The 22718-nt window shown below is 41.3% G+C and overlaps 1 protein-coding gene across 7 annotated transcripts in view; it reads right to left on the reverse strand.

Annotated features, from left to right (window-relative positions):
- fbrsl1 (fibrosin-like 1) overlaps positions 1-22718 on the reverse strand; it is a 310834-nt gene that overhangs the window by 18469 nt on the left and 269647 nt on the right. For all 7 annotated transcript variants that reach the window (XM_055161581.1, XM_055161579.1, XM_055161578.1 and 4 more), the window contains one exon: positions 17399-17447. In XM_055161581.1, coding sequence (XP_055017556.1) covers positions 17399-17447 — 49 coding nt within the window. The remainder of the gene's footprint in view (positions 1-17398; positions 17448-22718) is intronic.

Consider the following 22718-nt stretch of genomic DNA (forward strand, 5'->3'; position numbering starts at 1 on the left):
AGATCAAGTATAAGACCACATGGACTAGTATAGACTCATGGACCACTATGGGACCTACTTGGATGACTGACAGATTACACTGATATAAGACTGCATGGTAATATACGGTAAAAGAAGGTACTGTGATTTAATGTTGAAAATCACATTCTGTTGTCTGAGTGTTTTTAATCATCATTGAATCACTGGAATCAGTATTGAGTACTGAGTCTATTCCTTGATAGTAATATAAATTTATAAGAAATGTTTGTAACAGTACAACATTAAAACTAGAAGGACAAAAAATAAAAACAATTCTGTCAGTACAACTGAATACAACTCATTTTAACTTGAAGAAAACCTTATGTTTCAAAAGCATATGTTTTTAAAATGCTGTCTACAATTCCAATGACTAAATACACCTGTTTTGCATGCATGTCAGAAGCAAACCACCACCATCTCAGTAAGGTATTCCCTTTGAAGCCACTCTTAGGAACCTTTTTAGTGTAAACACGCACCTGCCAACCTATAGACAGCCTGATCCTAATGAGACCGAAGCCCTGGAGAACCTTCAGCTCCAGACAAAACCACTCTGTAAACGAATGCTGTGCACGCAAATAAGCATATTACATAAATTACCCGACCATTGCTGACATCAATTCCAGTGTATAGAGAAGCCAGGGAAATTGAAACTATATGCAAAATAGCCTTTTCAGATTAGATATGAGCCTATGCAAAAGAGAGGGTTGAGGGTAAGAGGAGCTTTAGGCCACTGGGTGTTCTCATTTACTAGGCAAACAGTGTGGTACCTTCTCTTCATGGGACTGCCATGGCACAAACAGACAGAGAATGATAAAGAGACAGATATGTAAATATAGTGAAAGACGTTGGAAGATATGGATAGTTTGGGGAACAGAGAATGCCAATCCTTAAAGGGAACATATTGTGCTATTTTCTCATCATGTTTTAATGTTCCTTGTTTCAAACATACCTGAAGTTGCATTCAGTTTCATTCACACATGTTTACCACACAAATACTGCATATAGCTGAGTTAATCTCTCAAACTGAAAACAATCAATTACTGCTTCATGACATCACAAGGTGGAAGAGAGCATTTTAAGCTTTGGTGATGCAGACAGACTAATAATAAAAGATTATTCAAATGAATGAATGAAACAAAACACAACTCCGGGTATGTTTCTGATGAGGCAACAACGTTCTAACACAGCTTAATGCTCACAATAGTCAATTTTAAGCAATATAGGATTTTTAATGGTCCTAAACTATACATTTTTTTTATTTTTTGCAATACGATTCCCCATTTTACAACTATTAGCAATATGATGCATGTGAGGTATACATACATAGTAGTAAAAGTAAACTTAAGACAGCACACTTATAAGTAGCGTCAACTCACAAAAGCAGATTTATTTATGTTTCTGTTGAGTTTGCAATGATTTGTGTTTTGAACCTCAACAGACAAGCAGCCAAGGCAGAGCTCACGACTGACTGACTGTGGAAGATGGCTGCAGCAGATACATGGCAGAAGGCCGGAAGCGGCACGTTTGCCAATCTGCACTTCATTGCTGTGAGGTATTCAGTCATAAAACAGGCAGGGTGATTTCAACTAAATAATTCTACACGAGCGCAACAGAAGGGATGAGCAGTGTTGTGCTCATAATAAAATGATGGGAGAAATTTGCAGTCGCTTGGTTGCCACACACTATTTAATCCGCCTTGAGCATCTCCAAGCTGGTAAAGAGACAGGAGCCAAACAGGCAACATTTTAGCAAATCACTCTGAGATGTTAATGGGAGAGTGGACGAGACAAGAGCTGTCCAAGATAGTCGCTGAGTGGAGACAGCTGGCACGTTTCAATTATGTCCCTCTGTCTCTCACAAAAGGAGGGGATGGCAACTAAATGGGCATTGCTGTGATGCTGTAACACATTTAGAGTGGAAGCCCAGGAAGATATTGAGAACCTAATGCTCATTTTAGAAAGCTGGCAGCAGAAACGGGAGATAAATCAGTTTCTATGCACATATCACAAGTCCAACCATATGGCGCAGGACACTCGCCACTCGCCTCTCAGAAGAAGCAGGGAACATGGATGTAAGAATGTGCTGTGGGATGGAGATGGTAAAGTAAAGATAAACAAAACAGTTAGATTTTTTTTTTTTTCACTCTATAGAATGTGTAGCCCTCTCAATAGTTCTGATGGAAAAGCTGTCCCACTGACTCAATGTCAAGTCCCATCCCCCCTGCGGCATCCCTGACCAAGGCCTATGTTCTCTGGGACAGCCATCATTCTCAGCTTTTTACGAGGCTGCCCGGTCGCCTGAGGTCAACACCACTGGGTGCACCAAAATAAAAGCTGGTCATCTTGGAACTTTCAACAGCAAGGTCTAATGGCTCCTCGGACATGGCCCACCCTGCTCCGCCGGTATGTGACCCTTTTCACTGTGGTTGACCCCTGACCGACCCCTGACCCCCCTGACTGCTGGAGTGAGACGGACAACAGAACGGCAATAGGCGGAAAAGCTGTTTGGAAATGAAGGGGAGCCATGAAGAGTTATTTGTGCTCTGCGGCAAGCCCTAGCCTTATCATTTCATTAATTAGCATGGCACGCCTGCCTGATGGACTTGAACGCCGCAGCAGCAGCTGTCTCAATTGATTACAGCAGTGGCGTGGCGCTGCAATTATTGTAGTGACTGGAGACAACGCCTGCCACTTCTAATAAAGGACTTAACTCCCGCTTCTCACATCACAGCACAGCGGTGGGAGGACGGTGGCAGCCTCTCTGTGTTTGCTATACCTTTAAGACCTTTTCAAAGCCGCTCCACATGCTGCTATGGAGCTCAGTGTGGGCTGCAGTTCTTCAACAGCGTGTCAGCTTTACTTAAGCTCGCTAACGCCTGAACAGTATCACTGTGGCTCCCCACAGGAAAAGCATCCTCTATTAGCCCACCAGCTGGCTCCAAATCCACAGAGAATGGCTACAGCGGCAGAAAAGCATGCAAGACCGAGAGAGAATGAGATGTAGGAGGCACAAAGATACAGAGATTTAGCCACAAGCTTCAAGTCCAAGCAGAAATGCAGGGAATGAGCTCTTAGCAATGTAAACAGAGGTACTGCTCTGCTGCTTGGCTTCTTGTACCAACATGCATGAAGCCCACATGCTGTAAGTGGATATAACATTATCTTTCAGTGCCGCACTGATTTCTTCTCAATGGAAGGCAAATGGCTGGGTGAAAATCCTTCAACAAATCCTAAGTGGCATGACAGTGGGCTGAAAGAGCCTGCATGTCTTTTCTTCCCTCCACCTCCATCTCCATTTTAACTCCTCTCTCGGAAAACAAAGCAACAATTGGATGCTGACAGCTTCCAATCGTCCTCCATACCTCATCCAGTGTTTTGACAAAAGCAGCCGTTGCAGTTTAGTGCAGTGAAAAGAGGAAGGACAAACATCATTCTCCACCTTAAGTGTGTGGGGCATGTGTGTGCTCTGCCAGTATTTATTTTACTATCTGTTGTTTAGATAAGACCACTCAGCTGCTTCATGCAAATAGAAACAGCCATTCTCACAATACCATATTAAAACCCGTTGCAACCAAGAATACTGATGCAGGTGGTGTTTCTATGGAGGACATTATGCTCCATCAATCACTTTCCACTGTTGTTTCTACTTGTCATGTTTACGTGCTGACAGCAGGCTGTTGTTACTGGCCATGGCTCCTGTTCTCCACTAGCCTGATCAAAGCTCCAACTTGCAGCTGCAGCTATTCCAAAGTGTCTTAAAAACTCATCACAAAACATAAACAGTTCAAAGCTGCAGAAAATATGTGTTTATGTAATCAGTAGCCGAGTAGACACATCCATTTCTTTAGACAAGACTTTTGTTGCTATATTTGTCATTGTTTTTGGCTAAGAGGTGCATATACAAGTTCCTGGGTTTAGGTTTCACATTTCTAAACAGTGTTTGGGGGGTTGTGCATTCACTGTCCAGTATAGCCCATATGCAATGACATGCTATACGGGGAGTTGTTCTACTGGAATATTACTTGTAAGATACCGTGTATATATAGTCCTACAGAGCTGTTGAAAAGGAGAATCAAAATGCCATTTTCCCCTCCACAAACACTCATGCCAAACAAGGTCCCAGTAGCTACAAGCTTTTTTTTTTTTTCCTTTTGCAGGATTCACTTCACTCTAATCCTGGAGCTTTTTGTGCTGTTGAAAGAGTGAAACATGTTGTGGCTGCCTGATGATAGACAAGGTGGAGATGTTTGAAATAGTTCTCATGCAGGGCTTAGTTAGACAAACACACACAAAAGTCCTCATCCAAATCACTCCCGAACGTTAATGCCCTTCACTGCTGCCGGAAAGTGTCACCACTAGAGGCTGTATTCAGTTTGCAAACCCTCACTTTGTCCTTCCCTGCTCCCAATTTATCATTCTTGATTAGAGAATGTGTCTAGGAGGCTAGGAGAGATGGAGAGGCCAAGGGCTGAGTTAATAAGGTAGAGGGCGGAAGGGTGTGTTGAGTAAACTAATAGTGACAGACCCCCATGCTGACCTATGGTGGTATACTGGTCTCATCTCCACTTCTTTAAGTCACAAGTACCGAAATATTTATTATATATTATTCAACCTGGCTTTTCTCTTCTGGGGGTCATGACAACAAATAACTTTTTTAATAATGACTTGCACTGACGTTCGAGTAACAAAGAGAAAAAGAGACCATTGAAATCCTGCATTACACTTATCTATCTTTCAGGTGTTTCAAAAAAACAAAAAAACAAAAAGAGTTGTTCCAATGTTACTGTGGTTGTGCTTCTCCGCAGATCTGACCTATAACTTAGCTTGATGGTGCCACTTTCTTGTCTTCTTGCAAATAGATACATTTCATGTGCTATAGTGGAACATTTTAATCAAAGGACTGACATCTCTCAGGTGACGTACCCTCCACCATAAAAGTTAGAGTACAATAATATTTCAGTCTCTAACCAACAAAGTCACAGAGAGATGTATGTGTGTGTGTTTTACATGATTACATTTTAGATCTCTTTTAGCATATTTCTTTTAACAAGCTTCCATCAAGTTTGTTTGCCCAGAATGTTCACAAAACACAAATGTTTAAAGCTTATGCCTTTGCAACAATATAATGTTTGGAGACGCCTGATGGCTTCCACCTGTAGAACATAACATAACATTGTTCTTTCACCAATTTCATCCGTCATTAATAACAACTGCTTTGTTTTCTAGACTCTTATAAACTGCTTTGTTTCAGTGGCTTTCCAAGTGGAGCTAGTGAAGAATTGATTTGTTTGCAGTGAGAAGGCGGCGTGTCAGTTTGGGGGAAATGTGCGAATGTGAGTATGACGCTCGGTCTGTCTGTGGTGAGCGGGGAACAAAAAAATGGGCTCTGCTACAAGCCAAAATCGCTTGTGAGATGAAACAGACTCCGCAAGGACAAAACAATAACACCACAACAACACAAGGCTCCGGAAAACTGTTGGACTGACACGAACAAAACAAAATATTAAAACAAAACACACTTTTCTTTTTTGTGCGACATATTTTTGACAGCACATGACAAAACAACACTGCGAGAGTTAGAGGAATCAAAATCAACTCGGCAAGTGTGTCCGACTGCTCCATGAATCCGCCACACCGCATCAAACCCTATAAATTCTCCTGAAAGCCCCTTCTCTTCTCTCTCTCTTCCCTTTCTTTGCTGCCAGTGCTGAGATTATTGTGTGCGGCTAAAAGGTAAGTGTTGGGAGTGTCACACTTAAGCACCATAAAGTATAGAGACCCCAGATGGCTCGTCCTGGCTGAAAAACATGTCCACTCTGCCTGGACTCCCATGGCACCTGCTCCCTGGATTAGGTGAGTGCCACGCCAAGCACTATAGTTTAATACACTGTGCCTTCACTGATAAGGATCATAGCCTCTTCAATATGGGCCCAGCACTCAACAGTGGATGAGACAATACCAGCGTTATTACATGGAGCCAATAGCCAATATTGATCTATTACAAATAAAAGAAAGGCAGCTGTTCTGAATCGAAACACCAAACAAAAGGAGATTTGTCAATCCTGTACTTTAAGATGGCAGATACAATGTAGAAATTGTTTTGTGCTTGAAGTTGCATTCTTAAATAAAGCAATAATGATAAAAAGGTGAGGCTTACATTTGAAGGCATAATCATAGGTTAACATCACATAATTATGGTACTATATCTTCACTGTCAGAAAGGACTACTTCCTATATCAGTAATAAATCACAACACATGAATGGTTTTCTTGACTTAACAGCTTAAGCTGTGAATTGCTGAACTTTATAGACTATTTTCCACTGATCAATTCAAATCACTTCTCAAAACATTTCTGTTTAAACTGGCCTTTAATCTCACCTAACCACTCTCATGTATATGTGCGTGACTGCGTTCTATGTGTTATTGTGAAGCACTTTGGGTGTCTTGAAAAGAGCTATATAAATGGAAGTTATTATTATTATTATTATTATTATTATTATTACAATGCACATCACTTTTTTAACATGTTATTAAGTTCCCTACATAAATACAGAGCCTGAATCTATGAATGGGACTTCCAGTGTGGGTCATGAGCCATCGGAGCCTCCCAAAGCAAACAGCAGTGCAGTCCCAGCAGCGAGGGAGAGAGGCCTGGGTCTGGGCTCTGCTCAATGGGCTATTACAGTCAGTCAGCGGCCATTAGGGGCACCACCAGAGCCCAGCGGAGTTAGACCAGTAGCCAAAAACAACAGCCAAACAGATGACCGCTTGAATATCAGATCAGAGTACACTATGCATGTATCCCCCTCCCTCAAACAGGCAAAATGCACGCCTATGTGTCTGAGTGAATTACCGGTTGCTTGTTCACAAATACTGGACGATTAATGGCAGCATGACCCAAACACTTGCTCTTTCTCAGCGCTGCATCTCAGGTTACCACACTTCCACCATGTGCTAAGCTCCGTAATGGATAGGCTAATAGCGCTGTAAGCTTCCACAGAACTTCAGAGAGACTACACTAGTCCGAGCCTGCGTCATTGCCTAGAAACAGAGTGGTTAGGATAAGGCTTTGATAGAAACATGGTTATGAATATGCTGCTACTGAAAAGGTATGAACTCATAATACTGAGTAAACAGCCGAGTTGGACCACCCATCTGGAAATACTTTAAATTCTGTTTGATTTGGGATTTCGCTTCCCGGTTCATCTCATTTCTACCCACAATCCTCTTTGGCACACTCCTCGTTCTAATGTGCCTATGTCCTTGTCCGTCGCGGAATTCGAGGCGTTTTACATCCGCCGTGTTCTTGGCAAAGCTTTCCTCCCATCTTTATAAACCCGTGTGAACCGCTTCCCAAAATGTTCAATCCATTACAAGCATGTTCGTAATATCCATCTCGGCTGACGACTGTCCTCCTGCCAGCGATTGTACATTATCCAAAAGCGCGTCGTATTTGGCCACAATCGCTCACCATCTGGCTTTGTCAATGAGCGTTCAACGGCTTCATCTGCAAACAGCATTGGGCTCCACGCGGATCAGTTTAAAATGCACATAGTAAGGAAAGCGGGATCTTCAAACAAGCATGGGGAGGGGGGAGAGAAGCCACTCTTGCTGGCAGACAGGCTGGATGTGGAATAAAGGATTAAAAAACAAGAAAACCTGGGAGTGATCACAGGCTACACGCTCTGCATTTCAGGCCTGACAGCAGTGATAAGGCGGCGGTCATGTATTCTTCCAAGTAAACAAAGAAAATGCCTCCTTGCAATGCTTTGCGCTGGAAGAGGATTAAGATTAGACAGAAGAAGATGGGATGAGATTTGCTCCCTAGAGTTATATCCTTTCGAAAGATTTCATATTGCTTGTAAAAAAAAAAAAAAAAAAAGAAAGAAAAAACTCAGGAGGGTCTTAGGTAGGATACAACCTTGGTAATATGGAAATAAGTACAAGACTAATTCATTCTTGTTGCCTTTAATATGTACACTATATTGGATTATGAGTAAAACAGACAACAAAAACATTAAAAAAAAAAATCACAAACATAGGACAAAGATAAATTATTTACTGTAGATCTGAACTACTATAAAACCAGGCTAATCAGGACAGTAGACAGGGGGACAAAGTTGTCTGCTGTCCCAGCCCCAGTGTTTTAGGGGCCCAAAATTGGATCTTTTTCCTATGAATTTATATGAGAGGGGGGCCATGTAAGGCTTCTTGCCCTGGGCCCCCAAATTTCTGTTAATGGGCCTGATGGTAATGTTAACAGAAAACAACAACTATTATTTTGTGTTGCAAATTACATAATATTGTTTACAAATATCATTAGTATTGAAATCTGTATCAAATAACAAACCTTTTTCCTTAATATTAAGATCGAGTTTGAAATTTTAGCATTGTGACAACACAGCTGACTGCACTACTAGTAGGAGGAATATTATGCATGTTTTCGGTTGAGGCCACAACTGTCATGCTAAGCACTAACCACTGGGCTGTTGTGCATCCAGGACACAAATAATATTACAAATGTTAAATCATAAAACCAAAAGTAATTTCTCTGACATCCACTGAAAAGCCAGCGCAAATGCAAAAACCTCGTCTAGGTCACTGCTAATGTGAAACCTGCTGCTATAAGTGCACATGGCTGAAGTGTGGTAGGTGAAATGAAGGTCTTTGAAAAGGCCAGAGCACGCTGCCATTTTACCGTATTACCTGAAATAAAGTGGCAGCACTGAACAGCCTCGAGGGACAAATGACCTGTGCGGTGTGAAGTAGATGTCTTTGGGCAGAATCTGTACAATCTATTCCCCAGCTGTTAATAGCTGAAATGGGACACATGGCTGGGAGATGACACAACCCTGGAACACACTGGGATGCTGCACTTTCCAACAGTTAAAATCCAAGTCAATTTCCCCGTAAAACTCCCCCGTGGTCTGTAGTGATTCTGTAATTGCTCCCTGTTCGCGGCTAAAGCTGGATCTATAGCCAGCTGATGGACACAGTTGGGCACAATGGAGCCTAATCACACAGCTTTCAATGTGACAACAGTTTTGGTATGATTCACTGACATACTAGACATGGGTGACTGACACGTGTCCACTGCCATTATGTGCGAAGAATGACATAAAAAGCGCTATATAAAAAAAAAAAAAAAAAAAAGAATTCATACCCTGATAGACTTCCATTTTTGGTCTTACCTTACACCAAACCATAGCTAAATTACACTGTGTAACTTTTTTGTCAAATTCTTTTCTCCATGAAGTTAGGGTTAGGGTTATAAGCTAGAGCTGTTTAATGTCATACTGTGGAACATTTCAGGCAAAGCAATAACATATCCATAGAAGCAAGAGTGGTGACGGACCCTCAATCAAAAAGATTACACAATGCACCTTTAATATTTGATGCACTATGCTAGTCTAGGCTCTTAGCACGAGGCTGACACAGTTCTAATGGACAGACTAGTTGCTCCAAAGGGGATCCTGAGTGCACGCAGGCATACCAGGATAGCATGGCATATTAGTGATGACTTTAAAAGCCTGATAATTGCCACGCATCGAGAATGAAGATTGTCTTTACAAACAAGCTGCGGCAGTGAGAACCATTACGGTAAAGGCATCACTTCCTAAATTGTTGCATGGGCGCAGACAATTCCCCCCAGTCAGCTCCTCAGGGTGTCGGGCACAGAGGCATTGTGGGTAATGTGGTCTGGCCTTTGACTCCACATAAATACTAAATGATGACGTAATAGTAATTTAAAAGGCTATAAATATTGAAGATTTTAAAATAATTTATGAAACGTGGCAGTGTAAGTGTGTGCGTGTTTTGTCTGGCTTCGCTCAGCTCCTGATGTGGGCAGAGTTTGTGCAGGCGGGGAATTCTGTAATTGCTTTTTCTGTCCCCGAAGCCGGCTTTCCTGCTTTAAATCAGAAAAGGCAATCTCTGTCAGTAATGGCTCAATTAATAATTAAGCATGTGTCTTATCTCCTCTGAGCTCCCACTATTTATTTTCATCTCAATGACTGGGACGACTGCACAAACAGCATTAGCACTATCAATAAAGGGGGCATTAATAGCATCTTTCTAAAATAAATCACCATTGCATTTACTTCCCTATCCCTGTAAACAGTAGTAAAGCAAAATAAAAACGTAGTTACTCTTCAGTTTAGGCTAAGTGAGTTTACAAATCTGCGTAGGAAAATTTATATTGGAATACCTAGATAAAGAACTATAGACGACTGTACCTGTATTATGTTGCCAATAGAAACAAAAAACATGCTTAAATACAATATGAAAAATAGGCCTGTCATGATAACAAATTTCAAAGCAGGATATATTGCTGAAGTGAGAAATGATGATATTGAAACTACTTTATGCCACTGACACAAAGCAAGATAATCCCAATAAACATATTTTAAAATATATAGTATCATTAAAAGGCATGAGCTGCAACAAATACAGAGCAGACTGAACTAACAATCAGCCATAGACGTTAGTTATTCTTAGCCTGATTCATCGGGCCTCGCAGCATTAGGATTCGGTCGCTCGAAGGTAGTTTTTTCATTCAACCAATTGCAGCTATTTGGTTGTGACGTATGGAATGCGCCAAATCCCGTAGGAAGAAGGACAATAACGTCTTTCCCCTTGATAAAATTCACCAAACATTCTGTTTGTTCCAGCTTTAAATCCTCAATCTTGGGAATCGTTGCCAACACAGAATGTATGGCTTTGTCTACATCCATCTTGACTGCTTTGTTTACTGTTGTGCTGGACCACAAAAGGGACCCAGACAGGCGCTTCAGTTTGACATCATGGCTTCACAGCTCTTCGCTGACTGGCTGGTACGCGGTCTCCAAATTCCAGGGTTCTTGCAAACCATTTAGTGTATTCCGATTCCTGACCTAGTCTGGAAAGAAATGAAATTGAGCAGAGGCACTAGTTGGCACCAGCCTAGGTTAGTTATTCTATTCTACAGTTCAAATCTGACCTTTGTACATAAAAATGGCAAAAATGTCCTTACTTATGCAAAGAAACTGTACACAATAAATACTGAGCCCCATATTATACCGTTCCAGCTTTCCTATATATAACAAAGTGGGTATGAAAAACACAATTAATTCAGAGAATCAATCCCAAAACCTTCATAATAGAGGGCAAAAGTGCAAACCATTGTGCTACCAAGACAAAGGAGAAAAGTCAACACAAGCTTAACTTAAAAGTAGTAGATGTACAAATTAGGCTGGTCACATTTTTGATTCATCACATGAGCTATGTTTAAATTTACCCATACACAACTGTCAAATCACATTGCTTGACAGAAAACACCCCAAACTTAAGAGCTTTAAGTGCTCTGTCAATGTCTGAATGTTGGCCTTTCGGATAAAGAAAGCATTTGAAACAAGCTCCTCAGGCCTATGCCAAATAAATCACGTTAAGTACTGAAGGTGAGCTAGTCCAGGCTGGAATTCCACAGCAGTGATGGCAGCTTTCAATTCCGGCGCTTCGCTAATCTGAAGCCTTAGCAGACCTTGTGCTGTTTTCTTTTTCCCAATCCTTGCAGCCTTCCAGTCATCTAACATGCCATGAGCTAGCCACACACGCTCCCTCTGTCTGTCTCACCACCACTGCGCTTTCCCAATTCAACAGCAGTGAAAAGCTGATTAGCTGGCCAGCGGGTCAACCTCCATTCATTATTTAATAGGTGAGAGGCTGCAAACAGTGAGGCTATAGCTGCAGCTGGGGTTAGTGATACATTACATTGACCTGGCCAGAGGTAGATCAGCAGGACGAATACAAACATGCACTCCGATCTACTTGACTATGCCAGGGCCGCCCTCAATCCCCTCACTATACTTCTGACCTTGCCTCTTTCTCTCTCTCCTATCTCCATCTTTCTGTCTTTCTCAGGCATTCAAAACCAGCAGAGAAGGTACAATGTTTAATTTCTAAGTCTTCCAGTGTACTACCTTATGTCCACATGAGGGCCAAGAACTCAAAAGTTATTCAGAAGAGTTATTTAGGAATTATATTACTCAAGTAGAATCGAATAAAAAAGTAAAGGTGAAAATAGTACTGAAAATAATAGGCCTAAAAGCTTATTGTGTGTCCAGAATGAGTTAAAACCTTAGACCGTATATATAAATGGACATAGCTAACCTGTTAGCTGCCACGTTCCAAATAGAAAGTGTTCATGGAGACGCTTCCGGCTCCATCGGCTCTGGCTCCAGGTGTCATTACATAAAAAAATTGTCACCTCTCTCTCTGCAACTGTTGCAGTAAGCCTCGTCATTTTGGTCTTAAAATGTTCGTATTAACTGGTTCTACATGATCCTTGTGTTTTTTATTTCACCATTTTATCCATAAATAACTCCTATTCCTAATATGGACCTGGCACCAAATTTGCTCCTGTAACTGCTAGCACTGTGAGCTTCATTTGACTGGAGCAAAACACAATGGGTGACACTCTATTGGTCCACCTCTATATACAGTCTATGGTTAAAACAAACCAGTGGTGTTTTTATTTGATATATTACCAAATACTAACGAGTAGACACAAAAAATACAAACTTCATTTTTATTACACTGTTACAAATCATTAAAAGAGCTGTTAAGGCAAAACTGTTGAGTATAATTAGATTAGCACTCTGGTGTAAAAATGTTTTAGCAGAATCAATCTTCCTAAGCTTAATAACAGAGAACATATACATAATTAAACCTACTCTCACAGTACAAAAATATACTCAAGTAGAACTGTGAACACAAGCTGCTATCTCTGTTAGCTATAGTATATCAAGCAGACATTTATCGATGTACAGAAAACAACAAAGACCACTCAGCATCTATTGAGGGAGCAGGCTCGCAGACAGGGTGGCTGATTGGCCATTGGACACAGGGACCTGGGTTGTGTAGCACTTAATGAGAGCATGGGGAATACACGAGATGACTATGGGAAAGTAGGTAGTGGATGGCAGAGGAAGAAAGACAATATGCAAAACAAGGCGGGTCCTACGGTAAAGAATTGATTTCTCTATGCCAAAGATATGAGCTAAAAAATGCTTGATTGTGGGCATGGGAAGATCCTAAATCCATAAGCTAGTACACTGCTAATATTATGTTTATATATAAACATTTGGAGGATAAGCGCTAAGCCCACAGCCGAGCCAAATGGTTTATGCGTTTGTTTTTGTTTGTTTACCTCGTGTCAATTAAGCAAATAGGGCCATCCATCCACGATAATCACTGAAACATGCTGATTTTCCATTTGAGTCCAAAGGCTGAATACCACCCGTTTTCTACCTTTCACACGCCTTAAACTGACAGCGTAAGAGAGTGGGACTGGCACGTTTTATGTGTGATTGTGTGTTTTCACGTCTCTCCTTCCTTTGTTCCACCGGTCTAATCCAGTATGTGTGGGCCGGTAACTTTAATGGAAACAATTTATTAAGTCCGGCTTAAAATGCCATCTGCACTAAGCCTCGCAAAGCCGCTAAGCTCCCGGTTTGGCCCCGGAGCTCGCTGTGTTCACGCTTACTGTAATGCTCTGTTTAAAATGAGCACAACGGGTCAAAATTAATCAGGATTACAAGGGCACAAATCCACTTCAGAAATAGGTTTTCTACCAATCTTTCTCCAGCTATATCCCAAGATGCCCCTGGGTTTGTCTACTCTCACAACACCAATCCTAAGGTGGACTAATAAGCACTTGACAACGTTGTCCGTATCTAACCCATATAACATTCAACATGGCCATGGCGGATTCCAAGATATTTCGAGCTGCTGACATAGAGGCGATATCTCTCCACCACTTCCATAAGCATCGCGTTGTGAAATGTCGGGCTGTCCAGTAAAGTGTTTATCTGTACTCTGCGGAGGTGAACCGCACATGCTCGCTAGCTACTTTTAGCTTCTCAATTGCCTTCAAGCAAGTGACAAGAGTGAACCCTGACATTCAACTCAATACGCCCAGCACTGGGTTATCACTGTGCGTTTACTTACACAAGCCGTCCTCCAAGAAATCGATAATTTGCAGGAGGTTTAAGGCAGGAAATAAACAAAAAACAATGGACGTTAGATAATACTTGGCCTTGTTTGTACCTTCCTACCTCCTAAACACCAACTTAGTGAGGGAGAAAAAGATGTGCTGGCAGTTGGTTAAGAGGTGGAGCAGCACTTGGATGTAAGAAAAACACGGATAATATGGCAAATTTACAACCCCCACATAAATAGTAATAGTAGAAACTGTCAAAATAAGGGCAGTCCAGCAATAATAATGGCTCAATTGAGAAAGAACAAAATCTGGCAGATTTTTTTTTAAGGGGTACTATGTAAGTTTACTCCGTGGAGACAAGCATGAGGCACCAGTAATGTTTTGGCAACAAAAAACACATGCAACTGATTAAAAGTATGATAATTATTTTTAAACCTTACTAGTGTTGTCATGAATTTCAAACTCAATTTCTAAGACTAAGGAATATACGCGATACTCAATACAGATACCACAATGATAATAATAATAATGATTAAAAAAACTCTGAGTTGGACAAAACTTTGGACAATAGAATGTGATTTTCAACATTAAATTGTAGTACTTCCTTTATGGCCTTATATCATGTGTAATCTCTCAGTTGTCCAAATCGTTCCATATTGGTCCATGGATATATTCTAGTCTATGTGGTCTTATACTTCAAGATCATGCCAAAGCTATTCAGGAAAGGTTTGTTTCTGTCTTCTGAAAGTGACTTTAGTATTGATACTTGCTTAAATTAATATCTAGTTTCAATACTACTTTTAATATCTTATTTTCAATACTTTTGATAAACCTATACCATACTGTGCATTTTTATGAAACAAGTAGGTGAAGGACCCTCCACCAAAAAATCTGTTTCATAAGGCATCTTTAATGCAAGTCCCAGAATATATTATTATTGTGAGCATGTAGTCTCTTGTAAAATGGATACATGGTTTGCACTATGAGGATAACAGCATAGTAGTTAGCTCTGCCAAGGCCATGTTATTACAGATACTATGAATGTCTGTAAGTGGTAGTCAACATACTGTAAACACAAAAAGAACAAGAGCAAATGGGAAATAAAGAAAGCAGGCTTGTCTGGCTTTTAACCCAAACCATGTTCTGTGTGCATAATTACAGCGCTCTGCATGGGCTGATTACAATGTTGGTCTTTGGTCTCCTCTATTAACCCTGAACCATTTCATTAACATGACAGACTGCGGGTCTGTGTGCAATTTGGCTCTAACCTCAACTGTTTGTACTTGCACAAGCTCACCAAAATAAAGTTTGAGGGGACTGAGAAGCACTGGAAGAAATAACAGCCATTACCTCCAGGAGCCATCAAAGTATTATATATTTATGTGTGACATAATGTGTGGGCATATGCTTGTGTGCGACTCCAGCCAGCAGCACGGTGATCAGAGAGAGCAGGGCTTTTCATCGGTCCCACAGGATTGTCAGTAAGACCGGTAATGGGACACATACGCCGCATTTTAAATTCAACCAAAACAGCCAGTGGGTCTTTAAAAAATATACATGCTTTATACACACAGGAAAATGGTCTAGGCAAAAAACAAACAGGGTCTCATAATGGATTTCAGCTCAAAACTATAAGGCGGAATGATCTGAGTAAAAAATCTATATTAAAAAATCTATCTGCAATTCATGAATTATGTTTTAATAATTGGATTCTCTTCAAAGTTCAAATTTCAAACACATCCAGGAAAATTCATAAAGACACACACACACAAAAAAAAAAAAAAACAAGTGACAAACTATTTATTTGTTAAGCAGTTTCTATGCAGCATAAAAATATGCTCTTTTTGTGGAGGAAATTATTGTACTGTTGCATCATTTGGGATTTGCTAATTGTGTCCAAAGAAACAGCAATTTTGATTTGATTGTGATTAATCATGCAGCCTTACTCAAAACAACATCGGACTAAGACATAACACAAGACAGTCCAGATAGGAGAGCGTGACAACTTTATGCCATTCAACACAAAAGCACTTGATCTCCCAATGAAGCTGCTGCTGCCTCTCCCTTTCCTCGCCTAACCCTGCCACTAATCTGGTAGCTTTCTTGTGCATTACCCAAACAGGATCTGGTCGATCTGTGTGACAATCAACACAAAGTCTGATTGGATTGTGTGCGTGTAATTCCAGGGTGCTAATCCTCAGCTCTGCGCATACATTAGGGGAATCTACTGTGTTGTGACTGGTGTGTAGTTTGTTGTTCTATAAATCAAGGCTGGTGTATACAATGAAGTGATGATTAGCTGTATGTGCCTGCAGTTGTGTTATGGACAGTCTGTTGTGCTGGTAACGTAAGAGGTCTGCAGGGGTTCAGTGATCCTGTACAATGAGGAGATGGACATGTTCTAGTTCAGTCTAAACCATGCAAATCTGGAAGTCATAGCTGCTTTTACTAGCCCGGCTGGTCACAGGTCATCTACATCACAGAGCACGCTTTCTCTTTGAGCTAGTATTGTACAGACTAGAACAAATGTAGATGTAATCGCTCTGTCATCCAGAAATGTTCTTTTTATGATACAATAATAGTAAAAAATTTATTAACTTAAATTTGGTCCATTTAAATCCTTAAAAGACCTTAAAACCATACCTTCTCTAAACTGTCGCTCTACATTTTACACATTGGTGCAGCTCCTGCTCCTCCTTGACTTGTGTTAATGGTCCTGTGTCCCAGTCTCTGCCCTGGGGGGTCTGGTGGTTCTGCCGCTGTCTGTCACACATCCCTCCCCCTCCAACCCCCTGTCTCCTCTGGCCTGCTCCTGCCTCTGTCCCTGCTCTGGCAGCCATCTCTGTACACTGTACACTGTACAGTAGCCTAGTGAAGTCTGTGTCCAGATAAAATATGTGCTATGTAACTTGAGCAGCAGTGTATAAGAAGTGACTGGACACTAGGTCACATTCACACTAATAACCCCACACACGGACATGGCTGTATAATCCACACATGAATGTGCACACACTGAGCTGGTGTCGTCTGGGCCGCTGACAAAGCTCTTTCTCTCCTTTTTCTTTGGCATCCATTATGGCCCCGGCCGGCTGTCAGAGAGCTTGTATTGCCTGAGGGGAAGTTCCCATTTGTGGGAGCATGTGGCAGGGAGGCTCTAAATCCCCTCTAATGAACCAATATGTAGGAAGGCTAAGCCTCTGGCGGGGTCGTCCAAGAAGCGCCACTCAGCACTCGGCACTAATGTATGCATATGTAGTCACCAGACCTTGTTTATGTCATTTAAATTCGAATCGGACCTGCAGGATTAGAGAGAGGAGATTTGGACTTATGCTAAAAACCTTGTTGTTATCTGAAATGGGGATAAGGAGAAAAGGCCAAGAATATGAAAACAAAGAGTCATACCTTTGGGTGTGGTGGGAGAAAAGAACCTCTCTGATCCTACATCAGATACCTGCAAAAACAAGAAACACATAATTAGTGCATCTATGATGCATGACATCATTGGCAAGTATGTCCCCTAATCTTTTACTGACTGCTAATATTTGAAATACTGAAGACCAGTTGAACATTTATTGGTGTTTGGAAGAGAATCAGAAGAATCAGGGAGTGGAGTCCCATGCACACCTGGCAGTCACAGATAATTTAACATTAGGAGGCACTGTTGAGCCACATAAAAGAATATAAATGGAAAATGTGTCAAGATATGATGGTGGCAAGTGTTTTTCATCATGTTGCAAAGCATGTCAGTGCAACCAACTACTGAGTCATCTTATAACAGAGATTAGATTATCTATTACAAAATATGTCCTCACTACTAAACAATGAATCAAGATTAGATAAAATATTCGAGACAAGCATGGACTATAGACTAAACATTCGGCTATTTTCCTCTACTTCAGATGGATATGTTAGTCTCTGGCAGGCACAAGCAAATCAAAACACACATATACACACACACATACATTCAATAAAAAGACACATGTAGAATGGGGAAACTTTAAACATTACAACCCAATAGTTTTCCATTCACACAAAAGCTGGCATTGTGCAAACCCCTGCAGCAAAACGACAGTGTGCTTGGAAGATAGCGGCAACAATGAAAATCCTTCTTAGCCCGTAATGTCAGGCCGTATAAGGTCTTTGTTAAAACAGGCTTCCCATTGCTGCAGCTCATTTCATCTGGGTTCGGCAGACTTGTAAAACGCACCACAAGCCCGACATATGTTCCACCCAAAGGGCCCAAGTATCTTTAACTGCCGCGCTTGTGTTTTATGCGGCACAAAGGGAGCATATGTAAAGAATGAACAGTGAATCAGAGAAGGAGACAGCGAGAGAAAGCAAATGATTGTGTAAACACAGATGGCTGTCCTTGGCATCTCTCTTAGTTCTTCACAAGTGTTTGGAGGACGTCCTCTTCTCTCCAAGACCGCCCAATTTCTCTTTCACTGCCACTGTGCCTCCATTCGCCACAAAATTTGTCTGTCTGCACTTGATAGTTGTACAAAAACACTACCGAGAGATAGCACTTCAAGGGAGGCTTTAGACACTTGGAATAGCTCCACTTCAAGTAATAGGTCTTTACTGTAAGCACGATTTCTGTCAATACAACTACGCATATTTAACTGCCAAATTAGCTTGTTTTTTCACTGTTTGCTGGAAAAAATAAAAATAAATCACCAATACTGATAAGTGGCATCACAATGTACTGCATTAAAAAAAACAAAAAAAACAAAACAATAACAACCTTTTAGAAAATAAATGCATAACTATGATATTATATTCCGTTTTATTACACAATCTGTACTACATGTATAAATATGTGCTTAACTTGTAATTCTAACATATGAGCTTTGCCTAGTTTATTGGTCCATTTGTTAATTTTTTTAATATAATAGACAAAATATTTCCTGTCAGAATTAGCCTAGCCACCATTCTGTACCACTATAACCATGATATGTTTAGCAAACACAGAGCAGACCCAAATGCTAATGAGAACATAATGAAGCAAGGTTAGGTGATTCACTGAGCCTTTACCACATTTTGAGTGGCACTTGAGATGTGTTTTGATAAGGCCAAATCAGGACATAGACACTTGAATTGAGTTGTTTCCTGTTTCCTTTTACAGTAAACGAAGCCTGGAGACTGTGAGGCAGAAGAAGAAGAGCCAGTGTGCTGCATTGCCCTGGTTCAGTCTCCCAGAACCGGGGCGCCCAGCTACAACACAGTGTCTTTGTTAGCTTTGGACGACATTAAACGCTTCAGTACCAAGACTCAGCTCTGAAGCAGTGCAACCTCCAGAGCCCCAGGAAGAAAAATATGGGCTCGAAATGAAATGAAGCTTGTCAAATGGACACGGGAGCTGGCTCCGAGTGTGGCGCGGGGTCACAACAGCAAGAAAAACACAGGGAGGTCACGCCATAACTCAATGTAACAGTTACAACAGTTGTTATGGCCCGAGTGGTAATCCACAGAGCAGCAGAGACATAACAGAAAGGCTGTTTACAGTAAGGCCCCTGACCCAGATCTTATCCCATTTCACCAGCTCTGGCTTTGAACGTCCTTCTATTGCAGATGTATTTCAAGAAAGATAAACAACTGATATTTAGGTTTAATGCTGTGTTCTGCACCTGCCAAATCTGCAGGAGTCAGTTGTATAATCCACAATTACAAGGCCGGCTTACCAAAGCACTTCTTGAAAGGCATGTCAAAGCAGAGCCCTGGCACTTGTTCTGGTAGAACATTCTGGTCAGTTTGACATTTTTTCATCAGGCTGAGCTGCTGGCACTCAGAGCTGCCTGTGGTTGTGGTGCGTGGAGGTCATGTATAACAAATTCTTCACACTCTCTTTGTTGAGACAGCCCTGGCTGCCATTAAAAACAGACGGGGAAAGATGAGGCAGAGGGGGAACATATACTATAAAGGGAGAGAGAGACAGAGAGAGGAGCAAAGGCCAGCTTTTCCAAAGGAAACAGGGAAATCTAACCGTTTAAAAAATAATGGGGGAAATTCAAGCCACATTGCCTGGGAGCCAAAAGCCCTTGGAGCGGGCCGCAGGAAGCCTGACCTTTGTGGGGGCCGTCTGCTATTTGAGCCTGGGGCTTCAGGGGCCCGGCCTCCTCTCTGGAGGGCCGTCAGCAGGCCTCAGCTTTCCTTCCCTATTCTATTCATTAGCCATGCTTTATGATTCAGCTTCCTCTGAGCCACACAAGAGCTCCCTGAGGAAAGCGCTGTAGAGAGGGAGAGAGGGAGAGAGAGCAGCAGACTGAGGAGGGGGAGGAGGAGGTCAGAGGGCCGAGCCAGGACCCAGCTTTCAGCAGCTGTGAAATCCTCCCGTTTTCTCGGCAGGCGCTAACGCAGGAGAGCAGCCAGTAAAGCCTTCATCAGCCGCTAACTCCCACCGGCTCACAGGCACAAGCACACTCCCAGATTTAGGGAATGCCAAATTACAAATTACACTGCTGTTTGTTTTAAAAGTCCTCCAACTTCCCTGAACACCACTGAATTATTGGCCGCATAAATCTCCCGATAACAGCGTGGCCACAGAGGGAGAGGCAGGAACTAGTGAGCAATAAGAGAGACATTTAGTGAGAGTGAAAAATGCATTTGCGGTCCAGGCTCGGAGTAAGACAGGGAAAATATTTGCAAATTTGTACATGTGCATCAATTTGAGCTTATGCTGAAAGCGACATCATCATAAAATCAGAGTCTGGATATATTGCACATTTATTCATAAACACCATCACGCATAATTTTACAGCATCGTCCAACCACGCGAGGCACTTTACACGGCCAGGGAGCGCAACATAATCAAGAGAGTGACCTTGGGGTGCACATTTATGAAAGGCATTGATCAGTTAAGGCTGTGATCTGAGACAGTGGGGTCAGCAATTACCCACATTCAATTAACCTCATTTAGTGAAGACTGCTGAGAGACCAATATCGCCACCCAGCCCTGACCTCCCCGTGCAACCCCCAAGTTATATCAAACACGCCTAATGCCATCCGTCTACTTTTGATCCAAGCACTTTAATCTAGGGACAAAAATATGCAAAACCACTCGTATCTGATTATGAAAGGTGCAGTACCAGATTTTTACTGTTTTAATGTGGAAAAAAGTTCATTTTGTTGCAGTCCAAATTTATTCCACACCTTCCTAACGCTTTCCAAGAATCCTAGTTAATCACTGCATCACAACACTATTTAGGCCAGAGCGGATTTTTGCTGTCACGATTCTGCTAACAACGACAAGCTTGATAATAGTGGACCAGCTTTACTTCCTGGTTTGCGGACTATAAAAATACCTTTTAAGAGCCAATTGTACGGTATGTACTGGGCAAAACACATTTCATTACATTATAAAAACTGGGTACACCTCTTTCATTCAGTAGAAAATATCAGTGCTCTTTCCATGGATACATTTTACACACATCCTGATAAACCAGCTGGAAAAACCATTTGTTATCATTGTTGTGGTTCTTGCTCGCAAAGCCTGTAATTATAATTTTGTTCTGAGTCATTTGCCACATGTTCTTGACAGACTGTTATAGGACTATCTTTGCAACTTTTTAACATAAAATAATAAACATACATAGCTTTCAACAAACATTGCTCCTAGATGTAAAATAAAAACATATGCAAACCAGAAGTACAATGCTGCTTCTCAAAATATTCAAAAATGAGTAACTAGCCTGATAAGAAAGTATATATGCATGGTATATGCAAAATAAACATGGAAATTATGCTTTGATACTTTCAAGCAAATATTTTTGAATATGTTATGAACTGTAAACAAAACACAAACAGCTATGCCAATAACTAAAGATTAAGTATACTTTGTTGTAAATATAGGGATATCCTTGCTTGTATATAATCAGAGGTAATAGACAGCAGGAAGCAAGCATGGCGAACGCATTCTTCCCTGACAGCTAAATGACTAGGTCAAATGTCTCAGTGCAGATGAAGCAACGAGGCTAAAAGTACGCTCCGTTACAAAGTGCAGCGTTGGATGGTGTGACACGACAGGCAGCTAAAAGACTTATCAGGTACCTTGAGTGAAAGCTAGAACTGGGGGCAGAGAGAGAGTAAAGAGGTGGGCAGGATGGCACCTATCCAGCATGGACGATGGGACTCTCAATTACCCTGGCTGAACCTGGTTGTCCACAGCTCACAACACCTCCTCTCTCTCTCACACACACACACACACATACACACAGACACATACACACACGCATATAGAAAGCCTGCGGTGTGTTAATTTGGCTCCTGCTTGGTATTTCATCACTGTCAGCTTCCTCCTTCACTGCCCTCTCTTCCAATTTCCATCTACTGTCACACGCGCTCCTCTGTTGCCACTCTACCCGGGCTAAAAATATAGCATGTATATTCAAGCCAATGTGTTACAATTTGAAATGTGACAATAAAGACTCATTTACATTTACAAAAAACAGGCAACAAATAAAGACGTTTACAATTAGATTCATTTGAAGAGCCAGCAAAACTACTATTTGGGGTTAAATATAAGTACCTTTTCTTTGTGCTAGTTGTAAGATTTTGGTTATTTTTCTGTACTACAATAAGATTTGGGCTGTTGACGGTTGAATTATGAACTTGTATGACTGGTTTGGTTTCAGTATTATCGTTTATAGTCTATATTAACTACAGCAATACATCAAAATGTGTTATCGTGACGGGCCTATTTAAGGGGCAGTTTATTTGCTGTAAT

Source organism: Boleophthalmus pectinirostris, unplaced genomic scaffold (assembly GCF_026225935.1).
Source record: "Boleophthalmus pectinirostris isolate CB_2022bp ecotype Guang Dong unplaced genomic scaffold, ASM2622593v1 HiC_scaffold_4, whole genome shotgun sequence".
NCBI classification, from domain to species: domain Eukaryota; kingdom Metazoa; phylum Chordata; class Actinopteri; order Gobiiformes; family Gobiidae; genus Boleophthalmus; species Boleophthalmus pectinirostris.